Source organism: Equus caballus, chromosome 26 (genome assembly GCF_041296265.1).
Source record: "Equus caballus isolate H_3958 breed thoroughbred chromosome 26, TB-T2T, whole genome shotgun sequence".
NCBI lineage: Eukaryota > Metazoa > Chordata > Mammalia > Perissodactyla > Equidae > Equus > Equus caballus.
This window is the reverse complement of record NC_091709.1, coordinates 36,203,185-36,228,120: the sequence shown is the minus strand read 5'-3', so window position 1 is coordinate 36,228,120 and position 24,936 is coordinate 36,203,185. Positions and strand designations below refer to the sequence as shown.

General features: G+C 47.5%; 1 protein-coding gene across 14 annotated transcripts in view; it reads right to left on the bottom strand.

Moving 5' to 3' along the window:
- The window catches only part of EVA1C (eva-1 homolog C), a 117,741-nt gene that overhangs the window by 79,685 nt on the left and 13,120 nt on the right, over window positions 1–24,936 (bottom strand). For 10 of the 14 annotated variants that reach the window (XM_023630023.2, XM_023630014.2, XM_070252509.1 and 7 more), the window contains exons 2-3: window positions 3,421–3,617; window positions 405–528 (exon numbers count right to left, since the gene is read on the bottom strand). The exons of 1 other annotated variant lie outside the window; for it this stretch is intronic. In XM_023630023.2, the coding sequence (XP_023485791.1) occupies window positions 405–528; window positions 3,421–3,492 (196 nt within the window). In that variant the 5' untranslated portion in view covers window positions 3,493–3,617. The remainder of the gene's footprint in view (window positions 1–404; window positions 529–3,420; window positions 3,618–24,936) is intronic. 3 more of the 14 variants (XM_023630015.2, XM_070252506.1, XM_070252504.1) reach the window with 1 other exon arrangement.

Below are 24,936 nucleotides of genomic sequence, written 5' to 3'. Positions count from 1 at the left end.
TGCCACCACAGGCCCCCTTGGAAGAACAAGCTTTTCTTCAGCTGAGGGTCAGCCTCAGAGCTAAACTTCCTCTGAAAAGGAGAAGCGAGTCCTCATTTTGAAAAACAGCAATGGCAGCCTCCTGTCACCCTTGATATTTTTGGCATCAATACAACTGAGTTTCACATATTAGGAAAGATTTTTAAAATTCAAGGATTCGTAAGAATGCACATGGATATGTGGGTGTACACACACACACACACAAATACACACAAACTGAAAAATTGGGTGGGATGGGGCCCCAACATTTCTACTAAGAGTTTCAAAGTTGGACGAACGCCAACTGGAAGAGAATTTTTGTCAGGGGTGTGAATGATCCAGGGACCCACACCCCAAACACACTGTCCCCCTCAGAAGTTACTTACTAGGTTGGCATTTAAAGGAGACCAGGAGGTATTTACTGCTTCCTGGACAAAGGTCAGGTCCAAAAACACGGCTATTGACCAGGAGGTGGCAGGCCCGCTGGTTCTGGCATTCGTCCAGCACCTTCTAAAAGGAAGGGGTAGAAAAGGGATAGGCTTGAAAACCACATGCGGTGTTGGCGAGACCCCAAACCTGGGCTGCTCCGGGCTCTGAGGGGGAAGGGACAGCTGCCCACCTGGCCTGGGGTGCACACGGAAGACCTTTGCGCTGGTATGAGCTGTGTGTAAGAGGACAGGAAGCACATGCACGTGGGTGAGCAGGTCGGCTCCCTGTCTCTCTGCCTTTCCAGAGAAAGCAATCCAACCCAAGAGTGCCAGGTCCCCATCAGAAAACCAGCCTCTAATTCCCCTCAACTGGCACCACTGCTGACAGTTTTGGCAAAGCTACATGGTGGAGGCTCCAGGGGCTGTGAGCAAGATCAGAGTGTCTTAGAGTGTCAGCCTGGAAGGGACTCTGTGGGGACCAGGAACCATAGTCACAGCTCCTCGTCCTTCAAAACAGCCCGACACAGTCCACAGGAGAGCTCAGCATTTGGGGAGGCCTTGGAGACCCAAACCCCAACACAGGCCAACGAGGGAAGACTAAAAAGCTGATTCCCACCCTTGCCAACCTCAAGGGCAGGGGACCTACTTCTCCCTGGGGAGCAATTTTCTTAGTGGAATGCTCAGGCTTTCTGTTGAACATTTGGTTTAAAGGCTTTCCTTCAAATCTCTCTCTCTCCTGAATTTTTCCAGGCTGCTCATTCCTTTGTGAATGAACCTGCTCTGTGGAAGCTCGTGGACCACCCTATGCTGGGCCACAGAAAGACCCAGCACCTCGCTGCTGCTCTGCTGGTTCCCAAATGGAACAAGCCCCGCCCGTGACAAACACAGAGGTCCTACACTTGGTTTTGGTCAAAAGGACACCAAGCACAGTAAAATGTTCTCAAGAATCTACTCATTACTGTTGGACTGAATTTAGCGCAGATTCACGAGACTGTCTGAGTCGCCATGTTCTCATAGTAGCTGGTGGAATATCTCTGTAGGGATGCTGGCCCTACCGGGTATCACCTGTCACCTCAGGGGCCCAGAAGACGTGTATAAAATCAGGAAAAACGTGGAGGGAAACCCCGAGGACCCCCAGATGACGGCGCACATTCTCATGGCCAAGGGTCATTGTGAAATGAATCAGCCTTTGGAGGGCTGTGTGTTATAACCACAGAGCGGAACTCAAGGCAGGGCTGTTTCCAAACTGTGTTACAGCTGAATAATGCAGACAGGAGGACCTCCTGTTGACCTTGAGTCCCGGGCTGGATCAGCTGAGGTGCTCCCGTGCGGACGTCAACCTGTTCTCTCCACGTTAAGCAACCTCCCTCTGAGGGAGCCTCATGCCTCAGCTCCCAAATGCAGTTGAAAGACACAGAGTAAAGAATCTCCTGATCTCTGGGTGAGAGCAGTGCACGGGGATGTTTCTGGCAAACAAACCCTCCAGACCACATCAGAATTGTGCTCACAAATGCTAACTTGGCCCGGTTATGGGAACATCCTCTTCCCCCAGGGCTGCCTGGCAGAGGCAGGCACCATGTTGGAGACGGATCGTGGTGTCCACACCCTGGAGTTCCAGGTGCCAGGACTTCATACTTTCACATTGGAAAGTAGGCATTTCCACCCTGTGGGCACTGGCCAACATTCTTTTTACGCACCTAGGAGGGCAGCAGACCGCTAGGGTACTAGGGATGGGTGGGCAGGGTAGTCGGGGTGAGGAATGAGGCAAGCCAACAGGGATATGGGCCCTGGAGTGGTACCCAAGGGGAAGGATTGCGGGTAGCGTGGGATGCACAAGAAAGTAACTGCTCTCCTCCAGGAGCAACATCTCGTCTCTCCTCCAGGGGATTCATTCAAACACATTCTTTTGACTACCCAGTTGGTGTCTTCACCAATCATATGACTACCCAGATACTACGATGCTTGGGATGGAAGCAATAAGTGGTGTGAGAAACAGAAACATCCTTACATGATCATATTATTTTTGCTTCTCCTCTTTGGGCCTTAAGGAGCACTACACAGCATTAAAGATAAGTCCGTTTCTCCTTAGTCGTCCTAGGAAATTTTTCTCCACCCTCATTTCCTACGATTGACAAAATCAAACTGACATTTGCCGCACAGTCTGACCACCCTGACTTCAATGGATTCATACGGAACTTCGGAGGATTAAAAAAATCCAAATGACTCCATAGTCTTGGCCAATAGTTATAAATGTGGAGGGGCCAGGGACAGTGGAGGAGAAGTTTCTTGGATAATTGAAAGCCAAATGTATGCTACAATCGTCATTGAAATATCAATTTTGACCTCCTCCTATATCGAATATCTCCCGAATAGCAACCAAAAAAGAATGACTCAGCACCTCCCCGCCCCCCCCACCCGGTACTAACCAGTAGAAGGATGAATCAACAGAGGCCGCCCAAAGTAGGTTGAAATGAGAATAACACGATTATCTACAACTGGAGAAGCAAACCATCAAAACACAAAGACACTTATCAATATTTCCCTTCCTGGAGTGCCTTCTCTAAGAAGTTGATCCTGACCTCAGATGTCTGCCTCACAGAGATCCTTGTGGTTCCCACCAAAGAATCCACAGCCTTCCCTCTCTCCTGGGGTATTGATGGGGGCCGTGGGTCTGGAGGTTGAAGCCCAGCATGACTGTACTTTGCCTTACTGCAGAGAAGAGTATGCCTCTGAATAAATTCCTAAGGCAAGTGGATTCAGGGGGCTTTCCGGGAAGCAGGAATTCTATTTAGACTTGTTTGGTAAAGAATCCTTTTGAGAAGCGAATAATAGCTCTCCTGCAGAATTGGTGATTTGTATAAATGTGGATTTTCATGCATCAGGTTCACTTAGAATGAACTATGTAATCATAAGTATACATACAGAGAGAGAGAGAACCAATTTATCATCTTAAAACATCTACGAAAGGCAATACCTGCAATGTGGTGGGTGCCATACAGGTTAAGCGGTCTTCCCTCTGGGAGGCAGGCTGCTGGGCACTACACATTTGCTGATCTTGCCCATAAAATGCCGACTGGACACTTATCGTAGAATGCCGAGGGCACTGGAGAGTCAAATGGTCCCCATCACAGGCATAGGCGGTGTGGTTTTGCAGGAGTTTGGTTAGGTAACCTGGAAAATATTCAGCTGGGTTACAAGAGGCCCAGGAACTCACCACTCCTCCACAGATTCTGGAGCGGGAGGACCTCAGCTCCCCCAGGGAAGGGGCTGGTCAGGCAGGAAGACGGCGGGGAGGTGCTTTAGCAGCTCCCAAGGAGAAGACACCAAGCTAGGCCCCGAGCTGGGCCTGAAGGGCAGATGCCAGTTTTCCTGTCTGGGCTGGAAACCTCGGTCTGGGATGGCCACTGGAAGGCTCCGAGGGCTCTTTCCCTTCAGGAAGCACTAAGGGAGGGGCCAGGAGCCAAGAAGTCCTGAAGCATCGCTATAAAGCAGGAAAAAATTCTGAGTGGGTGTCCCTTGGGCAGTAGATGCCTGTCCTGAGGGAAACTCAGGTCCTCTGATCTCCCTCTAGCTGGGCCAGGCCTTCCTGGAGCAATGGGATGCCATTTCATTTTAGGAAACCACTCCTGGGACTGTCTCAGCCCTGGAAAGGCAAGCCAGGACACCCGGCATGGGGTAAGGGAGGGGACAGAGTGGATGGTGGGGCTCTATTATGGGTCAAACAGCATCTCCCCCAAATTCATGTTCACTGGGAACCTCAGAAGGTGACCTTATTTGGAAAATAGGGCTGGTATCGATATAATTACTTAAGATGAGGTCATACTGGAGGAGGGTAGGCCCTGAATCCTACATGCCTCGGGTCCTTACAGCAAGAGAAGAGACACAAAGAAGACAGTCCTATGAAGACTAGAGTGATGCAGCTACAAGCCAAGGAACACCAAAGATTGCCAGCAGCCACCGGAAGCCAGAAGAGGCAAGAGGAGATTCTTCTCCAGAACCTTCAGAGAAAGCATGGACCTGTTGACACCTCGATTTTGGATTTCTAGCCTCTGGAAGCGTGAGGGAACATCTTTCTGTGGTTTGTAGCCGCCCAAAGTTTGCAGTCATTTGTTACAGCAGCCCCAGCAAACTAATACAGGCTCCCCGCGCTGGCCTCCCGGCCACTTGTTGAGCAGGCCTGAGGAGCACATGGGCCTTGGGCTCTGAGGAGCCGGGTGGATGGCCCAGCAGGCATGGGCGGCCTGGGCTGTTTCTCAGAAGGGAGGAAGGAAGGTTCATCTGAAATGTAGATTCCTTTCCTCCTTCTCACACCTCGTGAGGTCAGTCGCAAGGCGGCTGGGAGGGAAGCCAGGGACTTTTCGGTGAGGTGTGTGGGAGCCGGGTTTGGCAGCCTGCGGCCTCTCAGGGGGTTGGGGGAGGCTGTGGAGGAAGACAGTTTCAAAACTCCCCAGTTCCCACACAGACTTCAGTCATACCCGGTTAGGGGTCAGAATCCTCTCAGAGCCCTAATTCTCTGCGGAAGGTACCCAATCCAGCCCCAGGGCTTCCCTGAAGGTCACAGGAAAAGGGATCCAGATGGTCTGCCGTGGGGGGGGGGTCGCACTTGCCAATCTGAAGATGAAGTCCGGGAGCGCCCACCAGCCCACTTAATCCAGACCTTAGGTCTCTCACTACAACTCCTTTTTCTCTTCCTGCTCTTGAAAACCATCATAAGAACAGCCAAGAAATCAGCCACCTGGAGTTAGCTGCACTTAGAGAAGCAGAGCCTAACTCAAGCAACAACACTGACGTCAGGCACCAGGCATGGGAGTCAGGGTCCTGTTTGTTGGAACAACATCATCACTCACACGGCATACCCCGCCAGGCCCCGCGAGAGGCCAGGCAGAGACCCCTTGGTGGTCCAAGGCCTGTAGGTCAGTGTTTTCCTGCAGGACACATAGGTGGGCCCTGTTAAAGCCGTGAGTTGTGCAAGTTCCAGTCTCCTCTGTGAGATCTCAGAACCCTGTTATGAGCCACACCAGAGAACTCAGGGCCACCCAGAAGCTCCCCAGGCTGGTACCCCCATACTTGGGTCTTTTCAGTCTCATCATTAAAACTTTCTTGTCCATCACCCCGCCATTCCCCAGGACCATGCTGGATGACCAGCGGACTAAAATGTTCAATTAATTCTGGGAGTGTGACTTTGGCTTAATGTTTATGGTTTGTCCAAAGGCCATGTGTTACTCTAGCTAGATGAAGGTAATGGTAAGGCCCCAGGGGTCGTGGAGCCACAAGGTGGAAGGGGCCTGGGTCCCAGCTTCACGGAGGGAAGAGCTGCCTGCTCCACTGACTGTTACATGAATGAGAAAGAAACTTCTCTGGGTTTGAGCCCTGACTTTCTTCACTCTGTCATGCCGTCTGTCCCCAGTAACAGAACCTGATCTCTGTGATACCATTTATATCAAAACACGACACAAGTGCAGTGCTTCAGCCCGAGCCCCCTGCATACCATAGTCATATTTGAGAGTGATCCTCGGGAGGCAGAAGCTCCATGTGCAGAACTGACTAACTCGACGTCTTTCGGGCCCTTTGGCACTTTGAGGGGAGAGGGTAGCCCCCCTCCCGGTACATGAGTCCTAACAGGATGCAAGTACAAAAAGGAGACGTCAGCAGGAAAACTTGCTCTAGACTCAGTCCAATTCCTTCTTCAAAAACCTGCTCTTATGTCCAGGCAATGGAATACCATTCAGCACTAAAATGAAATGAGCTATGAAGACACAAAAAGATATGGAGGAACCTCCGATTCATTACGAAGCGACAGAAGCCAATTTGAAAAGGCTACCTACTGCACGATTCCAACTGCACGACCTGGTGGGAAAGGCAGGACTCGGGAGACAATAACAAGATGAGTGATCGCCAGAGGTTTGGGGCGAGGGATGACTAGGTGGAGCACAGAGGGTTTTTAGGGCAGTGAAACCGTTCTGTATGACACTATAATGATGGAAACTTGTCACTATACATCTGTCAAAACCCATAGAATGTGCAACACCAAAAGTGAGCCCTAATGTAAACTAGGGACTTTGGGTGATAATGATGGGTCTATGTAGGTTCATTGATTGTAACAAAGGTACCACTCGGAGGCGGAGGGATGTTGCTAGTGGGGGAGGCTGTGCCTGTGTGAGGGCAGGGGTATATGGGAACTCTCTGAACTTTCTGCTCAGCTTTGCTGTGAACCTAAAACTGCTCTAAAAAAGAAAGCCAATGTAAAAGGAAAAACATTTAAAAACCACCTATGCCTCCCCAGGATAGCATTGCCTTTGGGAGGAGAGGGGTTAGTGACACGGAGGGGACATGAGGGGGGTTCAGGTGAGCTGGCAAAGCTCTGCTTCTTGATCTGAAGGCTGGACACGGGTTTTAATTTGTGAAAGTTCACCCAGCTACACACTTAGGATCTGTGCACTTTTTTGTAGGTAGGTAAATAAAAATGTTTGTTTAAAAAATCTTTACCTACAGTTATCTGACCAACACTTTTAAACTAATAAAGAAAGCGTAGACACCGTGGAGCCTACGGGTGATTTATAGGGCAAGGGAAACACCTTCTTCCTCAGCCAACTAGACGCTCCTCTAGAGTGACAGCAGGAAATGCTCATGGTCCTCACTGGTGCCTTCCCCTACTTTGTCCTCGTTGACCTCCTGTGTCAGAAGCTGCTAAGAGGTCAGGAAGGACAACCAGAACTACCTATTGCCTTCAGCAACATGGAGGACATCAAGGACCATTCTGAGAGGCATTTGGGATGTTGGGTGGGGACAGAATCCTGTTTGGAAAAGGTTGAAAAGTGAGTGAAAGTTGAGGAAATCTAAGATGGTTCATGTGGTAGACAGAATAGTGGCCCTCCAAAGATGTCCACGCCAGCCCTGGTGGTCTAGTGGCAAAGATTTGGTGCTCTCACTGCCATGGCCCGGGTTCATTTCCCAGTCAAGGAACCACACCACCCGTCTGTTGGTTGTCATACTGTGGCAGCTGTGTGTTGCTGTGACGCTGAAAGCTATGCCACCAGTGTTTCAAATACCAGCAGGGTCACCCATGTGGACATGTTTCAGCAGAGCTTCCACACTAAGACCAACTAGGAAGAAGGACCTGGCCGCCCAATGTCAAAGAAACTGGACAAGAGTGCCGGCCCCGCGGCCGAGTGGTTAAGTTCGTGCACTTTGCCTCAGTGGCCCAGGGTTTCACTGGTTCGGATCCTGGGTGCGGACATGGCACTGCTCATCAGGCCATGCTGAGGTGGCGTCCCACATAGCTCAACCAGAAGGACCCACAACTAGAATATACAACTATGTGCTGGGGGGCTTTGGGGAGAAGAAGAAGAAAAACACCCCAAACCCCAAAGATTGGCAACAGATGTTAGCTCAGGTGCCAAACTTTAAAAAACAGAAACTAGACAAGAAAACCTTATGAATACCAGCAGAGCATTGTCTGATAGAGCACCAGATGGCAAGAGGATGGTGCAAAAAAGATCCGGCAGGGTTCCGCTCTGCTGTACACAGGGTTGACAGGTGTCAGAATCAAGGTGATGGCACTAACAACAACAAAAAGACGTCCACAGGTCCCAATCTCCAGAACCTGTGAATATGTAACTTGATCTTGTAAAAGGAACTTTGCCACTGTGATTAAGTTAAAGATCTTGAGATGGGGAGATGATCCCGGATGATCTGGGAGGGGCCTGATATAATTACAATGGTCCTTATGAAAGAGAGGCAAGAAGGTCAAAGTCAGAAAAGATGTGGCCACAGAACCAGAGGTGGGAGTCATGCGGCCATGAGCCAAAGAATGTAGGCGGTTTCTAGAAACTGGAAAAGGCAAGAAAACAGATTGTGCCCTGAAGCCTCCAGAAGGAACGCAGCCCTGCCAACACCTTGATTTTAGATTTTTGACCTCCAGAACTGCAAGAGAATAAACTTGTGCTGTCGTAAGCCACTAAGCATGTGAGAATTGGTTACAGCAGCCACAGGAAATGAATACAGTTTATATACACGACTCTTGCAACAACTTGGTGAAGATGAGAGAAATAGGGCTAGAGTTATAAGAACCTATGTCCAGGGTGAGATTTTTAAATAATTATGATTGGGTTAAATTTGGAAGAGGCCTATGCATGTATGTATGTGTGTGTAATAAATATATATGCATATGAATCCTAGGTCATATGTGAATTATATTTCTTACTGTGAGTTGAGGTCAACCAAATTTGAAAGTGGGTATTAGCAAGAGAGAGCTTGAAATGATGGGCTGTAGGCTCCAAGCTAAATATAGGGCAGAAAATGAGCACAGGAGAGGCCCAAAGGAATAGAGGTCCTGCTGAGATCCAGCAAGGTCAGATCATCCCAGAAAGCTGGAGACGGAGGAGCTTGTGCCCCAAGTGATTTTGAGGTGGAGCAGTTGCAGGTGATGGAAATGTCCATGGAAGTGGCCATGGAAGAGGGTGTAAGAGGTGGGTGGAGGGGAAGGTTGCTGGAAAGGAGGATGCCAGGAGCTGAGAAGGAAGATGCCCTCTGGACCACATGTCTCCCAGGGTGAAGGCAGGAACCATGGTGGAACAGGAGTCTGCTGCCAACGTTAACCTTGAACAAAGGGCAGACGATAGATGACCAACTCCCAGTCTAAAGCCCTTTCCAGGGTGCTGACTGCCTTCCCCAATGAGCACGTGCACCATTTCTAACGTGTTGGGTAGAGTCAACACATCACACAGTGTCTTAGTCCATTCCAACTGCCACAACAAAACACCACAGACTGGGTGGCTTATAAACAACAGAAATCCATTTCTCATAGTCTGGAGGCTGGAAGTCCAAGATGAAGGCCAGCATGGTCAAGTTCTGCTTCGGTCCCTCTTCCTGGTTCAGAACTGGCACCTTCTTGCTGTGTCCTCACATGGTGGAAGGGACTAGGGAACGCTGGCTTCTCTTTTCTAAGACATTAGTGGGATTAGTGAATCCCATTCCTGAAGGCTCCATTCTCATGATTTAAGCACCTCCCAAGGTTCCCCTCCTCTTAAGACCATCGCCTTTGGGGGTTAGGATTTCAACACACGAATTTGGGAGGGACACAAACACTGAGACCATAGCACTTAGCTTCCCCACACCTCGGTTTCTTGGCTGGTTCAAATGAGATTCTTGTAAAAGATGCAGCTTTTGATTAACGGTTCTCTCTGGATCAAATGCCCCATCATGTTGGATCAATCAAAAATGCTTTATTTCTTAATACTCCGGGCCAGAGTTTTCACAGTCTAACTCTATATTTGTGGGCAAATATGTACCATCCTGAAAGAAGGCAGAAGTGAACACTCTGTTAAGAAATCAGTCCTTAGAGCCTGGTATAGCCTAGAAATGCTCTGTTGATCCTTGTTAAACTGGGAGAGAGGGGGAAATACGAAGGTGTAGACTCTTCATCAGCTTCTCATGTCTCAGGGGCCTTGGTACAGCTCACATTTAACTCCAAGGCACTCTCTTTCCTGTGAATCCCCTACTGTGTATCAGCAGCTCCTACAGCCACGGCCATGGCTAGAACTTTCCTCAAGAAACATCCTGAAAGGCTTGGGTTGGGCAGATCTTAGAGTAGTTGAGATAAAGGCTTTTATGCTTTCCTTTTTCAAAGGTAGGTGAGGAATTCATGGGAAATGAACCCCCAAGAGTGGCAGGAGCGCTTCTCTGTCTTCAGAAAGACATGGAGAAGTCATTCTGGGCATCATCATCCCCATCACGTTTACAAGGAAAACCCATTTACACACAAATAATCCAGGGACCAGAGAATGACCAGAGTGTAAGTGACTCGTTTTCAAAGAATGATGGAGTGTGTCCCCAAGTGTTCTATGGGAGGAAGAGGGTTACACAGGGAGGAAAGGAGCTTCTATGGTACAATAAGCTTGGGACATAAGGGTTAAACCGAGGTAAACACAGTTCTTTCCCTGCAGGACTTCTCAGAGCCAGAGATGCCAGTGTGCACTGGGACTGTGGAGGAGTAGACACAGTAGATAGAATCTCTCATACATATTTGACCAGCCCCCCATTTTTTTTTCATGAAGCATCTGAGGGTTGGTGTTAAGCACAACATTCATAAGGGAACATTCACAGAGCACCGCAAGGCACGGTCAGTGCTAAGAGCTGCGTGTAACTTGGACGATTTCAGAAGGCATTTCAGAATCCCATAGGGCTGCGGAATCCTCATCATGGGGCAGGTGATGGACAGGCAGCAGGAGGGGAGCGGAGGATTAAGAGCCCTGAGACTAGGGTTCAAAAGGGGACTAAGGAGTGTGGACGTGACCATCACCTCTCAGCATTGGTGTCCTCCTGTTTTACTGTGAGGATCAAACGATATAATGGGCATAGCATTTTCTCACCACAAACCACTGTGCAACTCTAAGGTACTGCTATTGTACTGTAAACCTTAAGGAACATGAATTTACAGAGAGCTCTCATGGGTGCAGTGCAAATCAAATGACACTCCCAGCCAGCCCTCTCCAGTCGGAGCACCGATGGTAGGATGGTCAACTCAGAGACAAGGACACATGGTCCAGAAATGTCACTGCTGAGCTTAGAGGGAAAGGAAATTCTTTTTTTCTCTTTCTCTGTCTCTTTCTTTCCTTCTTTCCTTCCTTTCTTCCTTCCTCCCTTCCTTTCTTCCTTCTTTCTTTCCTTCCTTCCTTCTTTCCTTTCTCTTTCTTTTCCCTCTGTCCTTCCTTCCTTCCTCCCTTCCTCCCTCTCTCTTTCCTTCTTTTACATAATTAAAGTTTAAAAACTTATTAATATTTAGAAGAGGCCAAACAGCTTGCAAATTCTTCCTCTCTCTTTTCTGAAGCCAGAAGCCCTCTGTGAAAGTCATGGTTTCCCAAGGGCTGATGTTGCCTGACTGACTCTGAGCACAGGCTGTAAGTACATCAGTCGCTGGCCCCACATCCGTGCGCTGAAGTCCCCTAATGACCAGGGGCCAATTTCACAATCTTACTTCTGGGAAGAGAATGGAATTCAACTGTATTGTCCTTGCTTCCTCTCCCCCGCTTTTTTAAATAAAGGGGCACCCTCCACAGGTTAATGCTTTCGATAAGAGACCACACCCTTTTATTCACAAAGACTCAAAGGTGTTTCTACATGTTTAAAGCTCTTTTCCAGAAAAGAGTGTTTCTTTCTTTTGTGTCTGTGAGTGTGTTTAGAGAATTGGCAAAAGCCCACACAGCTTGAGAGCCATGAGTCAGTGTTGCTCAGGGTGCAGGAAAGGCCCCACCACGGATGCAGGCCTCGAGACTGGGCACCACACACCCAAGAGCACTACGATCAAAAAGTGAATTTAAACCTTAGTTTGGGGCTGGCCTGGTGGTGTAGTGATTATGTTCACATGCTCCCCTCTGGTGGCCCAGGATTCACAGTTTCAGATTCCAGGTGCAGACTTACACCACTCATCAAGCCATGATGTGGTGGGAACCCACATACAAAATAGAGGAAGATTGCCACAGATGTTAGCTCAGAGCCAATCTTCCTCACCAAAAAAAAAAGTGAATTTGGATCTTGGTTTAAGCCCCTTCTCTGGTTCCAGGTCTGGTAGGAAAACGTTGAATCTGGAGGTTAATTATGAAGACAACTAGAACCATTAGCCCATTTCTTAGATATTCAAGGGGAGTCACAAGTGGTGGGATGATCGAGGTAGCTATTACAGCTCTTAAGTGATGAGCTCAGATCCTGGTCTCAAAACCAACCAGAGGAGGACAGAAGGTGAACTGACAGTCTAGATGGGGCAGCGACAATACACTTGCTTCCTGAGCACAAGGGAGGAGCATGGTTTCCAGCCCCCCTTGCAATATAGTGGGCCAGTGGAAAGTTCTGGCAATGGAAAGAGGACAGAAGTGATGCTTATCACTTGCAGGCCTGGCCCTTGAGACCCCTATGTGACCCTCCACTCCGTCTCTCCCCATACACTGTCACATATGGTAGAGAGAAGGGAAAACGACAGACTCCGAGGACCAGACGATGGGGGAGGCACAAGATGGAAGGACTTGTGTCCCTGAACGAATGCATGGAGCACAGCCTCCGCTCTTTTCCAATCACATTGGACCACGGCAGGAGCAAGAAACAATCCTTTATTCTGTTTTTCCACTGAGATTTGGGAGTTGTTGGTTTCAGCAGCTAGCCTACCCTGACTAACACTCCAGCATTCTGTCAACTGGTACTCCTGTCAAGTAGAAAACTGGTAGGTCTTTGAGACATACCAAAAACTTTCACAAAACACATCTCGCTGGTTTGTGATGGTGTCGTTGACACCATTCCACGTGACCTTCAATCCTCATTGGGGGAGCCATTTCTTTGAGTTAAGATCCTGCTACCAAAAAGCTGTAATTGAAGTGAGTCAAATTACCAAGGAGATAAAAGGGATTACAGGCCTCATTAATTAGCCTACCAGTCACCACTCCATAATGCCACTAACTTTAAAAAACTGTACTAGCAAAAGTGGAAAGCAGAGACTAGTGGACTCTGATGGAATGCTCATAGGCAGGCAAGCTTCCATATACCGATGCATGTGGCAAGCAGGATGGGACAGACTGGTGTGATGCTCCTGAGAGCTGGCCCTGGACAAGAAGTGTCAAAGCACAGAGGTGGAGGCCACCGGCTATGAGGCAGGGAATTCAGGCTTTGGAACTCCTTAGATCAGATGCTTCTTAGGCTATGTTGAGCATAACCACTTTAGATCTCAGTTTCTTCACCTGTAAAATGGGAGACTGATGCCTACTTTATAGGGTTGACATGCAGGTGATAAGAAATAGTATATAAGTAGGGCACCTTACACAGGGCGTGTCCCTCAGGAGAGCAAGAGTATACCAGAAGGAAAAACGATTGGGCCTCCAATCTCTGCAAAAGGGAGCCCTAAAGAAGGCAAGGGCAGGAGCACCCCAAATCCACTGCTTCCCAGCTTAGCCTTGGTTTGGCCTTAGGACAAAGACATCTGGTAAAAGAGTAGACAATGCTCTCTTTCATATTCTGTAAAACTGCCCCAAAAGAGGGGCTCACCTACATGATGGAGACTTTGCCATTAATCATTTGTCCCCAGGTTTGAGGGTGCCGTGGAAGCATTTTTTACACAACACTCCTCGAAAGGAATCAGCTAAGTGCTAATTTGGATAAGTTGGCTGACTTCTAATGTTATTTTTGAACCTACAAATTGCGGAAATCCAGTTTCTGACCACTTTTTCTCAACAAACTCAGCTACCCTTTGACAATAAATCTGCTTGGTTTTCTTAAAGCCAAATAAACATTCTATTTCCAAAAGCATAAAACCCACAAACTTCCCATGCTTGTCATTGTCTCAAGAGCATTTAAAGGAACTCCAGAATATAAGTGATTAAAACACTCTCAAATTTCTAATCAATAATGGAAAAAATAACCCCGGAAGTTGGCTGCTAATGTTTGACAAGTCAAGTGACAATGACCCCTGGCTCTCTCTGTGATTTCTCTGCCTTGAGAGATGAACACATTTTCATTCTTTGGGAGTGCCACATGGCACCCATTTGCTATTTTCTATGTACATAGAAGAGAACTTTTCCACTTCCCCCCGACTTGGAATTATTGTTTTTAACACTGGTTTCTGATAGTTACTTACCCAATTATCTCTTGTTACTTTTTCTCCCAACATCTCCTTCTTTTCTCTTTCTACACACCGATCTTCCCATTCATCGAGCCCCATAGTTTCCCCTATAGGTTCACATATATTTTTAAGTGGGTTTTTCTGTGAGGATACCCATGTGTCTATTTATGTGCATGGATTTCAAATCCTTGTGTCTGCCTAAGCATTTGTCTACACACGTCAACCCGTCATATGGCTTTCCAACTGACTCAAACAAAAATCTGAAGTCCTCACCTGACTGGGGTCCCTTCTACACACGGGACCTCATCTCCTCCCATTCTCCCCGTCGGCTCCAGCCACGGTGGTCTTCTCGCTTCTCAAAAATGTGACGCATACTCCATCTCAGGACCTTTGCTTTGGCTGTTCTCTGCACCTGAAACCTTCTTCCTCCAAATGTCAGCTTTCTCCCCCGCTTCACCTGCCCTTTGTTCAGATGTAACCTTACAAGACAGGCCTTCCTGGCTGCTCTGCAAACCAGCCCCTCTCCTGCCCCATCAGCCCTCACGCTGCTCTATCTCACTGCATGGAGACCTATTGGTTTCTCCCCTTTTGAATGTAAGTAGGGACGTTGTTTTATTTATTGCTCCACTCCCAGCCCCTAGAAAGAGTCTGACGTGTAGTAGGAGGGCAATGAGGAGCTTCTGACTGAGTGAGAGGGAGGAAGTCCAGCAGAGCAAGAGCAGACCAGAGGCGAACGGGTGAGCAGCGGATTCTGATGAGTCCTCACAGCAACCAACGTCACCCCGTCCTTACAGAGCTCTCTGTATAACTGCATGGTCAGTTTCTAAGACTCCTTATTTTTCTGGTGTCTCAACATCCCCACAAACAGGCTGTGAGCAGTGACCACAGTGATCAGGCTGGCCCCTGCCAAGAGTTCCACTTCTTCGGCTCCCCTGTGACCTAGTGACATTCAAACCACCAATAAAACCCTTCATGCCTTTGCTTGTATACCCCACTTGTCCCCCAACAAAAGCACTTGCCCACAGCCCTCTCTCTCAGCTCCCCACTCGCTTGGGGGAGCTGTCCCCTGGGTGCTCCTTCTGTATGGCCCCCTGCGTGGAGTGCCATGTCTCCCTCCTCCAGGACCTGTGAGTGTAACAAATCCTCTAATTTCATACATCTCTCTGAGCGTAATTTCCATGGCCATGTTGGAATGATCCCTAAAGACCCACAAGGAGGACTTAGTCCCCCATTTACAACACAATAATACACTATATTCTACATACATTTATAGACTTACACATATGTGTACGTAATAATACACACATATGTATACATATTTAGACACACATATACAGAGAGAGAGAGAAGGATATCAATCAATTGATTATAAATTACTCTAAACATGCTGTGCTGGACTTGAATTACAATCTTATGATTACACTCACTATTTTATTTTGAACAGGTCTGGTAGGAGCTCCTCCGTGCTTTTCAACTAAAGGTTTCAAATCCTATAAAAACGAACACCTTGTTTGGTAACCAGGTACCAACCCACCCCAGAAAGTTATTCAGCACACACCATCTGGATTAGATTAGTTTAAAAGTAACTAGATCAATCCACATTTTCCCCAAGCCTCTAAAAGGAACACTTTTGCTTTTCTTCGGGATGCAGAGAAACCCCCACACGACAGAGCCACTTGGCGATGAAGGCAGGATCGCGGTGCATTTGATAACATAATGCAACTTTTTACCAGCACTTAAAACTCAGATATGAAATCTACACTTGATCGTTTCTGCTTGCAATTGGCCAAATTAGTGGCTCTTTCCCCATGGACAACAAAAGGCTCTCAGAAACACTCAGGGAAGCTGACCAACCAATAGGCCCAACCCAGGGATGCGGAGGCGGACAGGTGCTGTCTCCCCGCCCCGCCCCTCAACAGCCTTTTAACTCCAGGCTGCTCATTTCATGTCCGCCCGCTTCCAGGAGGTGTAGGACGATCAAGGCACATGGGTTGTTCAAGGCAGAAATGATGGCTTCGGGGCATGCGTTTTTTGCTTTATTCAGTTAACTGGAAAATTACATAGTGATTTCACTGCTCATAATCACGAAACTTTCCTTTTTTCTTTAGGAACCATGATGTTTGGCAAGTAGCACTATAAACCTCAAAAAGCTACTTGGGGGGTCGGCCCCGTGGCCGAGCGGTTAAGTTCGCGCTCTCTGCTTCGGTGGCCCAGGGTTACGCTGGTTTGAATCCTGGGTGTGGACACAGCATCACTCAACAGGCCACGCTGAGGCGGCGTCCCACACCAGAAGAATCCACAACTAAAAATACACGACTATGTACCGGAGGGGGCTTTGGGAGAAAAAGGAACAATAAAATATTAAAAAAAAAAGCTACCTGGAAGGTTAAAAAGATCAGATTTAGGGGCCGGGGACAGGACAGCTTTGCTGCACTTTTCACCAAACATGCTTTGTTCCCTGAGCAGTTAACAAAACCGGAGTGGGGAAGTTTCGAAAACTTGGAGCAAATGTGAACAGCGCGTCCAAAAGGCTAGGCTTAGGAGCGGGCTGGGAGACCGGCTGTATCTGTTCCAGCCCCCTCACTGGTTTACCGGAGGATTTTGGACAGCTCATTCTGCTTCCTACTTCTTTGGTTTCACCTTAGAATTAGGGAAAGTAACAGCATTTCTTCCTTTGTGTTGCACAGAAACAGCGAGTCTGATAAATGTAAAGAAATATGGGTGCCCACACAGTAATTAGGCTGGCCTGGCCTCAATCTTTATATGCACCCTTAATTGAGTCCCTGGCACGCTCTTCCCAGGGCGTGGTTTAAACCTTCTCCAGTGGTCTCAGCTTCACTGAATGGCCCCAGGGGCCTCTGAACTCCTTATTTACTCTTCTGTATCCTGCCTTTGCTTACACTCGTTACTTCTGACTGCCCTCATTCTTGCTAGTCTTGGTCTGTGACCTTATTTTATATACAACCGTTTGCGTGACAACTGACTAATTACATCCCTCACCTGTGAGCCCTGTTATGTTTACTTTCTTTCACCACCATCCACGAGTCTTTTTTCTAGCTATTGGTCCCTGGCCATCTGCGTGGTTCAGCAGAGGAAAATTAGACCCGGCTTCACTAGTATATATAGCCGAGCCTCATTATTCACAGATTCTATGTTTGCAAATTTGTCTACTTGCTAACATTTATTTGTCACCCCCAAATCAATACTCTTGGGGCTTTCCTGGCCATTCCTGGAGATGCATGGAGTGGTGAAAAACTTGCGTTGCCCAACGTGCACGTCCCAGCTGAGGTGGAACGAGGCGACGTTTCACCCTCTTGTTTCAGCTCTCAAAACGTAAACAAGCATCCTTTTCATGGTCTATTTGATGCTATCCTTTCACGTTTTTGTGCTTTGTGTTGATGATTTCGTTATACAAAGTGGACGTAAGCATGGTCCTGAAGCTCGGTCCAGGATTCCTAAGCCCAAGAAGGCTGTGATGGCCTTATGGAGAAAGCACATGTGTTCCGGAAGCTTCATTCAGACACGAGTTAAGTGCTGTTGGCCTTGTTCAGTGTTCATGAATCAACAATATATATTAAATAAAGTGTCTGAAAAGGGTTCCTGGACCCAATTCCAGTGTGTGTGTGTGTGTGTGTGTGTGTGTGTGTGTGTGCACAGAGGGCTCCCCACACCAACAAGCGGCTCTCAAGATACTCAGCAGGCATCTGAGAATTCAACTCAATTCTGACATTATCTACCCGAGGACAAAATCAGATTCCACAGGGAAAGGGCTTAGTCCCATAAGACTGCCCTCCACGTCAGACGCCAGCAGCAAGCCCAGGTTGTCACCTGTGCTTCTGACCAACCAGCTACAAAGTGGAGCTTCCAATGACCCCCTCTAACTCAGGATGCCAATCCCAAGTCCAAGTTGTCACCTGTACTTCTGACCGACTGGCTATAAATCAGAGGGTCTCATGACCCCCACCTTGGGTTCCATTAATTTGTTAGAATGTCTCACAGAACTCAAGAAAACTCATTTACCCTCTAGATTACCAATTTATTACAAAGGATATTGAAGGGTACAAATCAATGACCAGATGAAGAGGTACGTAGGATGAGGTCCCGAACAAAGGAGCTTCTATCCTCGTGGAGTCGGGGCCCAGGCACATGGAATGGTTCTGGTTCCCCAATGTGTAAGTTCTCTGAAAAAGGGACTGAAGAGCTGTCCTTTTGGATTTTTATGGAGACTTCATAGTCGTGACTGACCAAGTCACTGGCCATTGGAGATCAATTTAACCCCAAGTACCTCTCCTCTCCCTGGAAGTCAGGAGTGGGAGTGAAAGTTCCACCCCTCTAATCACATGGTTGTTTCTCCTGGCAACCAGCCCCCAGGCTTGAGTGGGGTCCAAAAGTCACCTTCAGTAACATAAACAAGACACCCATTTCACCTTTATGGCCCCGAAGCATTTTCAGGAACTAATGACAAGAGACCAAATATTATAACAAATGATGCTCCCATTGCTCTTATCTCTCAGGAAATTCCAGTGGTTCTGGGAGCCGTGAGCCAGGAACTGTGGATGAAGACCAAATATATCTGAAATATATTTTGGTCGTCCGAGTGACCAAATATATATACTTCTTATAAATCATAATACCGGCATGTCTTCAAACAGAAACACACATACAACAAGGTTATCCATTTCCCTAGGAACAATGGTTCAATATTTGCCAATTCAGTGCTATAAAGCAGTGACTGCAGAGAATGTAACTACCTCAAATAACGAGAATCAAGTGTTTTTTTATATGAAATAGAGTGGGATTTATATATCCACATGAGTGCTAGCTTTCCAAATGGTTACTCTTTATCTATAATTCAAACATGCACAAATGCTTTCTGGGATTACCAGCAGAACAAGTCTCAATGTGGCAGAACTTTGTCTTTGATTTTTAAAAAAATGTAATTATTCATTTTTATACATTCTCTCTGTTTTATATATATACTCTTTTCATACAATTTTCAACCCTTAAAAAAAGCCTCGCCGTGCCCTAGCTCATTGTTATCCTCACAACAGCTCTCTGAGATGCCAGGGAAGTTCCACTTTCGGCTGCACGAAAGGTCACACAGCCAACTGGTGAGGGGGCCAGGGCAAGTCCCTGTTCCCACTTCTGGTCCAGAGTCTCTCCTCCAGATTCGAGGGGCTCCTCCCTAACGCCGAGTCCAGGATGCCAAATGAAGCAGGAACTGCTTACTGCTTCTCTCTACATTTTGTTATAAGATGCTTAGTGTGATCTCAAATGCTGTGGCAGAGGAAGCACAGGGGGTGTACGTGGTGAGGGGGACAATAACAGCAATTATCTGACCCATCTGAGCGGTGAGGAGGGCTTCCAAGTGGGAGGCAAGGCCTGAAGAAAGAGCAGGAGCCAATCAGGTGACAATGAGCTTCAGGCAGCAGGGACACCCGAACACGTGGATTTTGGGGCTTTATGAAAGTGGGGTTTTATTAGACCTTGAGCAAATTGCCCATGGTCTCCGTGCCTCAGATGACCATCCATTACATGAAGATAATAATAACACTACTTATCTCAGAGGATTGTCATGAAGATTAAGTAATCTACTATATGTGAAATGCTCAGAATGCCTGCACTAATTTCCTGTGGCTGCTGTCACAAGGTACCACCAACTGAGTGGCTTAGAACAACAGAAATGTGTTGTTTCACAGTTCTGGAGGCTGGGGAAGGATATGTTCCAGGCCCCTCTCCTAGTTCTGACAGTTTCTTGCTTCGTGTCAGCATGACTCCAGTGTGCACAGGGCGTGTCTCCAGTGTATGCGTTTCTGTATCCAAATTTCCCCTTTCTATAAGGACAGTGATATTGGGTTAGGGCAAGCCTAATAGATGAGGGGCAAGGCTTCCCCAGGGAGAGAAGTCCAAGGCATCCAGCCCTACATACCGATCTATGTCATCCTCTGGGAAGTAAAGGACGTCCTGACCTGATCCAACCTTATCCATATCCAAAGTTATGAGACCACCTGATAACCAGACCCCACCTGCACTGATACCATTTTAACGATTTTTTTTTCATGATCTTTCCTTTGTCTTGTAAAGAAATAACTCACATACCTATGCCTTATAAATTTAGCCCTACCCTCAACCCAGTGCAGCTCTTACTGCCCATGGGTCCTGTCCCCGTGCTGCAGCTCTTACTGCCCATGGGTCCTGTCCCCATGCTGCAGCTCTTATTGCCCATGGGTCCTGTCCCCATGCTACTCCATGCTATTCTCTGTATAAAAGAGCACTACTGCCAGACCTTGAGAGTCCAAGAAATCTTTCTTTCGACTCCTCGCTGAGCCCGCATCTAATGACCTCGTCTTAACTTGATAACTTCTGTAAAGACTCTCTCTCCAGATAAAGTCACGGTCTCAGGTACCAGGGGTTAAGACTCCAACACCTCTTCTTTGGGAGGATGTCCAAGTTAGCTGTATATAAATATTTATCTTTATTATCATTACCTCCATTGGTTGTTTTGTTCAAAGGTATGAGGAAGAGACAACTCGAGATTGGGGAACTTAAATTTGTTGTGGCCACAATCTCCATAACAACGTGACGTTTCTCCAGCTGCACTCAGCAGCCCAGGAGAAGGTAAATATATGAAGTAAAGAGAGGGAACAAAGAAAAGGGGATGACACATCGTGTTAATGAGCCAAAGACAACTGTGGGCAGGAATACTGACGGCACTGCAGAGAGGGAGAGCTGCTCGCTGCCCTGTCTTCCTCCGTTCAGGGGCCGCAGGGGGCCTGATGTACCACGTGGACAGAAATAAACTCCATCCCCTTCTCGACCTCAGCCGAAACCCCTTCCCTACACACACGCAGAAGGAAAACCGAGCTTTGATAACTTATTAAAACAAATGATAGTTTCAATCTGTGGAGTAAAAAGGTCTTCTGAGCCAGCAGCAAAGTGGATGCCTCGGGCCAGGTGTGGTCCTAGTGTTCTTTGAAATGGTCGGAATCATCTCTGATCTGGAGACAAGCAATAGTAATCAACAGGTCGAGTTACCGCAAGTGTCACCCGGGCATCATTGTAACAGAAATGATTTCTGGGGATAATCTGGAAGTCAACAACCCAAAAGGGAGAGACAATGGGAGCTGAGAGGTGGGCCAAAGCTTAGAAAGAGAGTTGCTCCGTTTTAGATGGAGGACTGAAAAGGAAATCGTTAAAGCACACCTGTAGGCAGCAGTAGCTCTCAGCAAAGCCCCAGGGAAGCAGACTCTCTCTTCCACGCCTCCTTCCCTCCTCTGAAGACCCTTCCAGACCGAATGCTCTCCTGTCCCTTCATCCCAACACCAGAAGCAACGTTGGCGGCGCCTGTTCTGGATCAGCTCCCTTTGCTAAAGTTCCAGCTTCCAGAACCTTTCCTTCTTTCCCCTCTTCCACTTTTAAGACTTGTTTATCCTGAGTTCAAAACCCTGAGAGCTTTGCTAGATAAACTGCTAACTACAATGGCCAATTAATCTGTGCCAGCATGGCTGATGGTGACATCTGTCTTCTAAAAGAGGCATGAGCTGCCCCTTAATGGAACATCAAAGATCGCTTCAAAGGAACAGGGTGGACCGACATCACGTTCCTCCCAGTGCGATGCACCGAGAAGGACACAATATAACAGCTGGGACAGTCCTGCACAAACGCCTAAGAACATAACTGCGGGGGCCGGCCCGGTGGCACAGCGATTAAGTTCTCACATTCCACTTCTCAGCAGCCCAGGGTTCACCAGTTCAGATCCCAGGTGTGGACATGGCACGGCTTGGCAAAAGCCATGCTGTGGTAGGCATCCCGCATATAAAGCAGAGGAAGATGGGCATGGATGTTAGCTCAGGGCCAGTCTTCCTCAGCAAAAAGAGGAGGATTGGCAGCAGATGTTAGCTTAGGGCTAATCTTCCTCAAAAAAAAAAAAAAAAAGAACATAACTGCAAAGAAACATCAGGCAAATCCAAATGAAGGGACATTCTATAAAATAATCATCTTATAATCCTCCAAAATGCCAGCATCATGCAAGATCAAGACTGGGCATCTGTTCTAGGATGCGAGGTGACTTAAGGAGACAGGAAAACTGAAAATAATGCGTGAGCTGGGATTTTCTTTTCCTCTAAAGTACATTATTGGGACAAGTAGTGACATCTGGATGAGTTCTGTAGAGTAGACAACAGTGTTGACACAGGGTTAACTTCCTGACTTCGATCGTTGTTCTCGGTTTTGTAAGATTTGTCCTCGTTCTTAAGGAACACACACCAAAGTGTTTAGGAGTAAAAGACATCTCGTCTGCAACTTAGGAAAGAATAAAGCAAATGTGATAAAATGGTAACATTTGGGAATCTGGGTAAAAGGTATAAAGGAGTTCTTTGTACTATTCTTGCAAATTTTCTGTGTCTGGAAAAATAATAATAAATAGTTAATATTCAGTGGATATATAGATAGAATAAAAAGTGTGCAATGCATTCCAGCAGGTCCCAACCTTGGCTGCACATTAGAATCACCTCAGGAGATTTAAAAATACCAATGCCCAGGCCCCTAGCTAGAGACTCAGATTCACTTAGCCTGGGGTGAAGCTCCAGACATCAGCATATTGGAAAAGCTCCCAAAGGTGATCCTGGCATGAACCCAGAGGAATAATAAACAGCCAGTTCAGCCCGTGACATTGTCAGGTGAAGGGAGAGCTCCAGGCTGGGGTCCTTCTGAGCCCCTCATGTCTGCTCCTTTTAAGACTGATCCTGGGGGGCAGCAGAGACTCAAAACAGGAGCAGAGTCCTGGGTCCAATCTTGGTCCTGCCACTAATAAGCTGGGAGACATCCCGGCAAATCCCTTACCTGTGCCCAGCCTGGGTTCCCTCCACTGTAGGATGAGGCCAACCAAGAGCTGCCTTCGAAGTGAAGTGAGCATTTCCAGGAGGGGGATGCACAGCTCAATAACTCTTGCATCCCTGGGCCCTCATGCCCTGCAGTGGGTTTGCACAGGATGACAGCCTGAAATCCTTGTGAAGTCCAGGTGGCAGAAACGGATCTGGGATAGTAGGGCCGATCAATTTCTGGTATTGCTGGCTGGCTCTGTCACAGCTGGGTGACTCCCTGCACAAGGACTGAACTCTGCAAGGGTTCTTGGTAAAGAGGCTGGGGGAGATAGAGGGCACCACCCTCCTCCAAGCAGCAGGGATGCAAGCTGGGGAGGCCAAGCTCCCACGGAGCAGCTGGGGCACCTGCCACTGGCCCCTTCGTGAGACAGGCCTGACCGGGCTAAGGTGCCCTCACTAAGAGGTGAGACCTCAGGTTCCCCCTGATCCCAGACTTCAACCTCGGCCCCACTCTAAACTTCTAATGACTTCTCCACTCTGCTCAACTTTCTAAAACTGCACTGCTCAGAATGGTCGCCACACGTGGTTACTGGGCACTTGAGATGTGGCCAGTCTGAACTGAGATGGCCCGTAAGTGTAAAATCCACACTAGATTTCCAAGTCTTCATAAGCAAAAAAGAATATAAAATATCTCATCAATAATTTTAAAAATATTGATTAACGTTCAAATGATAATATCTTGGATACACTAGATTAAGTAAAATTTACTAGGGAAATTTGTCTCACCTCTTTTTTAAAATTTTTCCTCCTGTGGCCACTGGAATATTTAATATGACATATGTACATTAGATCATATTTCTATTGGATGGCTCTGTCCTAAAGTCTGCATACTGTCCTTTTGTGACTTATTCCCCAGTGATAATATTATTAAAACCCAATGGAGGGGCTGGCCCCGTGGCCGAGAGATTAAGTTCGTGTGCTCCACTTCGGCGGCCCTGGGTCTTGCCAGTTCACATCCTGGGCATGGACATGGCACCGCTCATCAAGCCATGCTGAGGCGGCGTCCCACATAGCACAACCAGAAGGACCCACAACTAGAATATACAACTATGTACTGGGGGGCTTTAGGGAGAAGAAGAAGGAAAAAAAAAGATTGGCCATAGATGTTAGCTCAGGTGCCAATCAAGAAAAAAAAACCCCCAATGGAGGAAGGATGCAGGATAGGCAATGGCATCAGCCCTGGGCCCCAAATACCCTCAGTGAGAATCACTTAACCCTGTGGTTCTCAGGCTTCTGTGATTCCAGCCAATTCACCCTTCCCCACAGCCTCCTGAAGTGCAGATATTGTCAGGGAATGTCCACTCCTCGCAGCACTTGAACAACAATGATAATTATATTAATTTACAACCAAACACTCAACACTGCACTTTGAACCCAACCTGTGAGACTGAATCACGAACGTCTGACATTCCATAAAGTAAAGCTTTCAACTAATATATCAGATGCTACTCCACCTAATAATTTACCTTCCCAGAGGAAGAGAATGTGTGGATAATGAAGGTCAATGGTGCAGAGTAGACTCAAGTCACGTTCCAGAAGGTTCCACAGGTTCCACAGAGTCTGTAGTTTGTTTTTGCTCCAAATGGCGCTGTCTGACTGTCTTCTAAGGATGAAAGGCCCCTCGCTTTTGTGTGTGTGTGTTTTAGCCACATGCACAGGAGCGATTAACTAAGACATTCCCTTTGGTCAGGGCTTCCTCACAATAACAGACCTGGGACTGTGGAAAGCTGAGGTGGGTTTCATCTGTGTTCTGTTTCCAGGGACTGATCTTGTCCATGGACCGATTTTATGTTGGGTCCAACCTGGTGCCATCCATGTTGTGTATGGGGTCTCTGCGCTGAATTTCCTGCTGTAAAAAAAGCCTCTTAAATTCAGTGACTGTCTCGGTCTTCAAGGGAGTTTTCTAGAAACCAGGAAGAAGAAAATAGAGGTATTTTTGCAGACGACCAGTGGCGCTGGACTCAGGAACCAAATGACTGGTTTGGGCCAATAGAAAGTCCAATAGAAT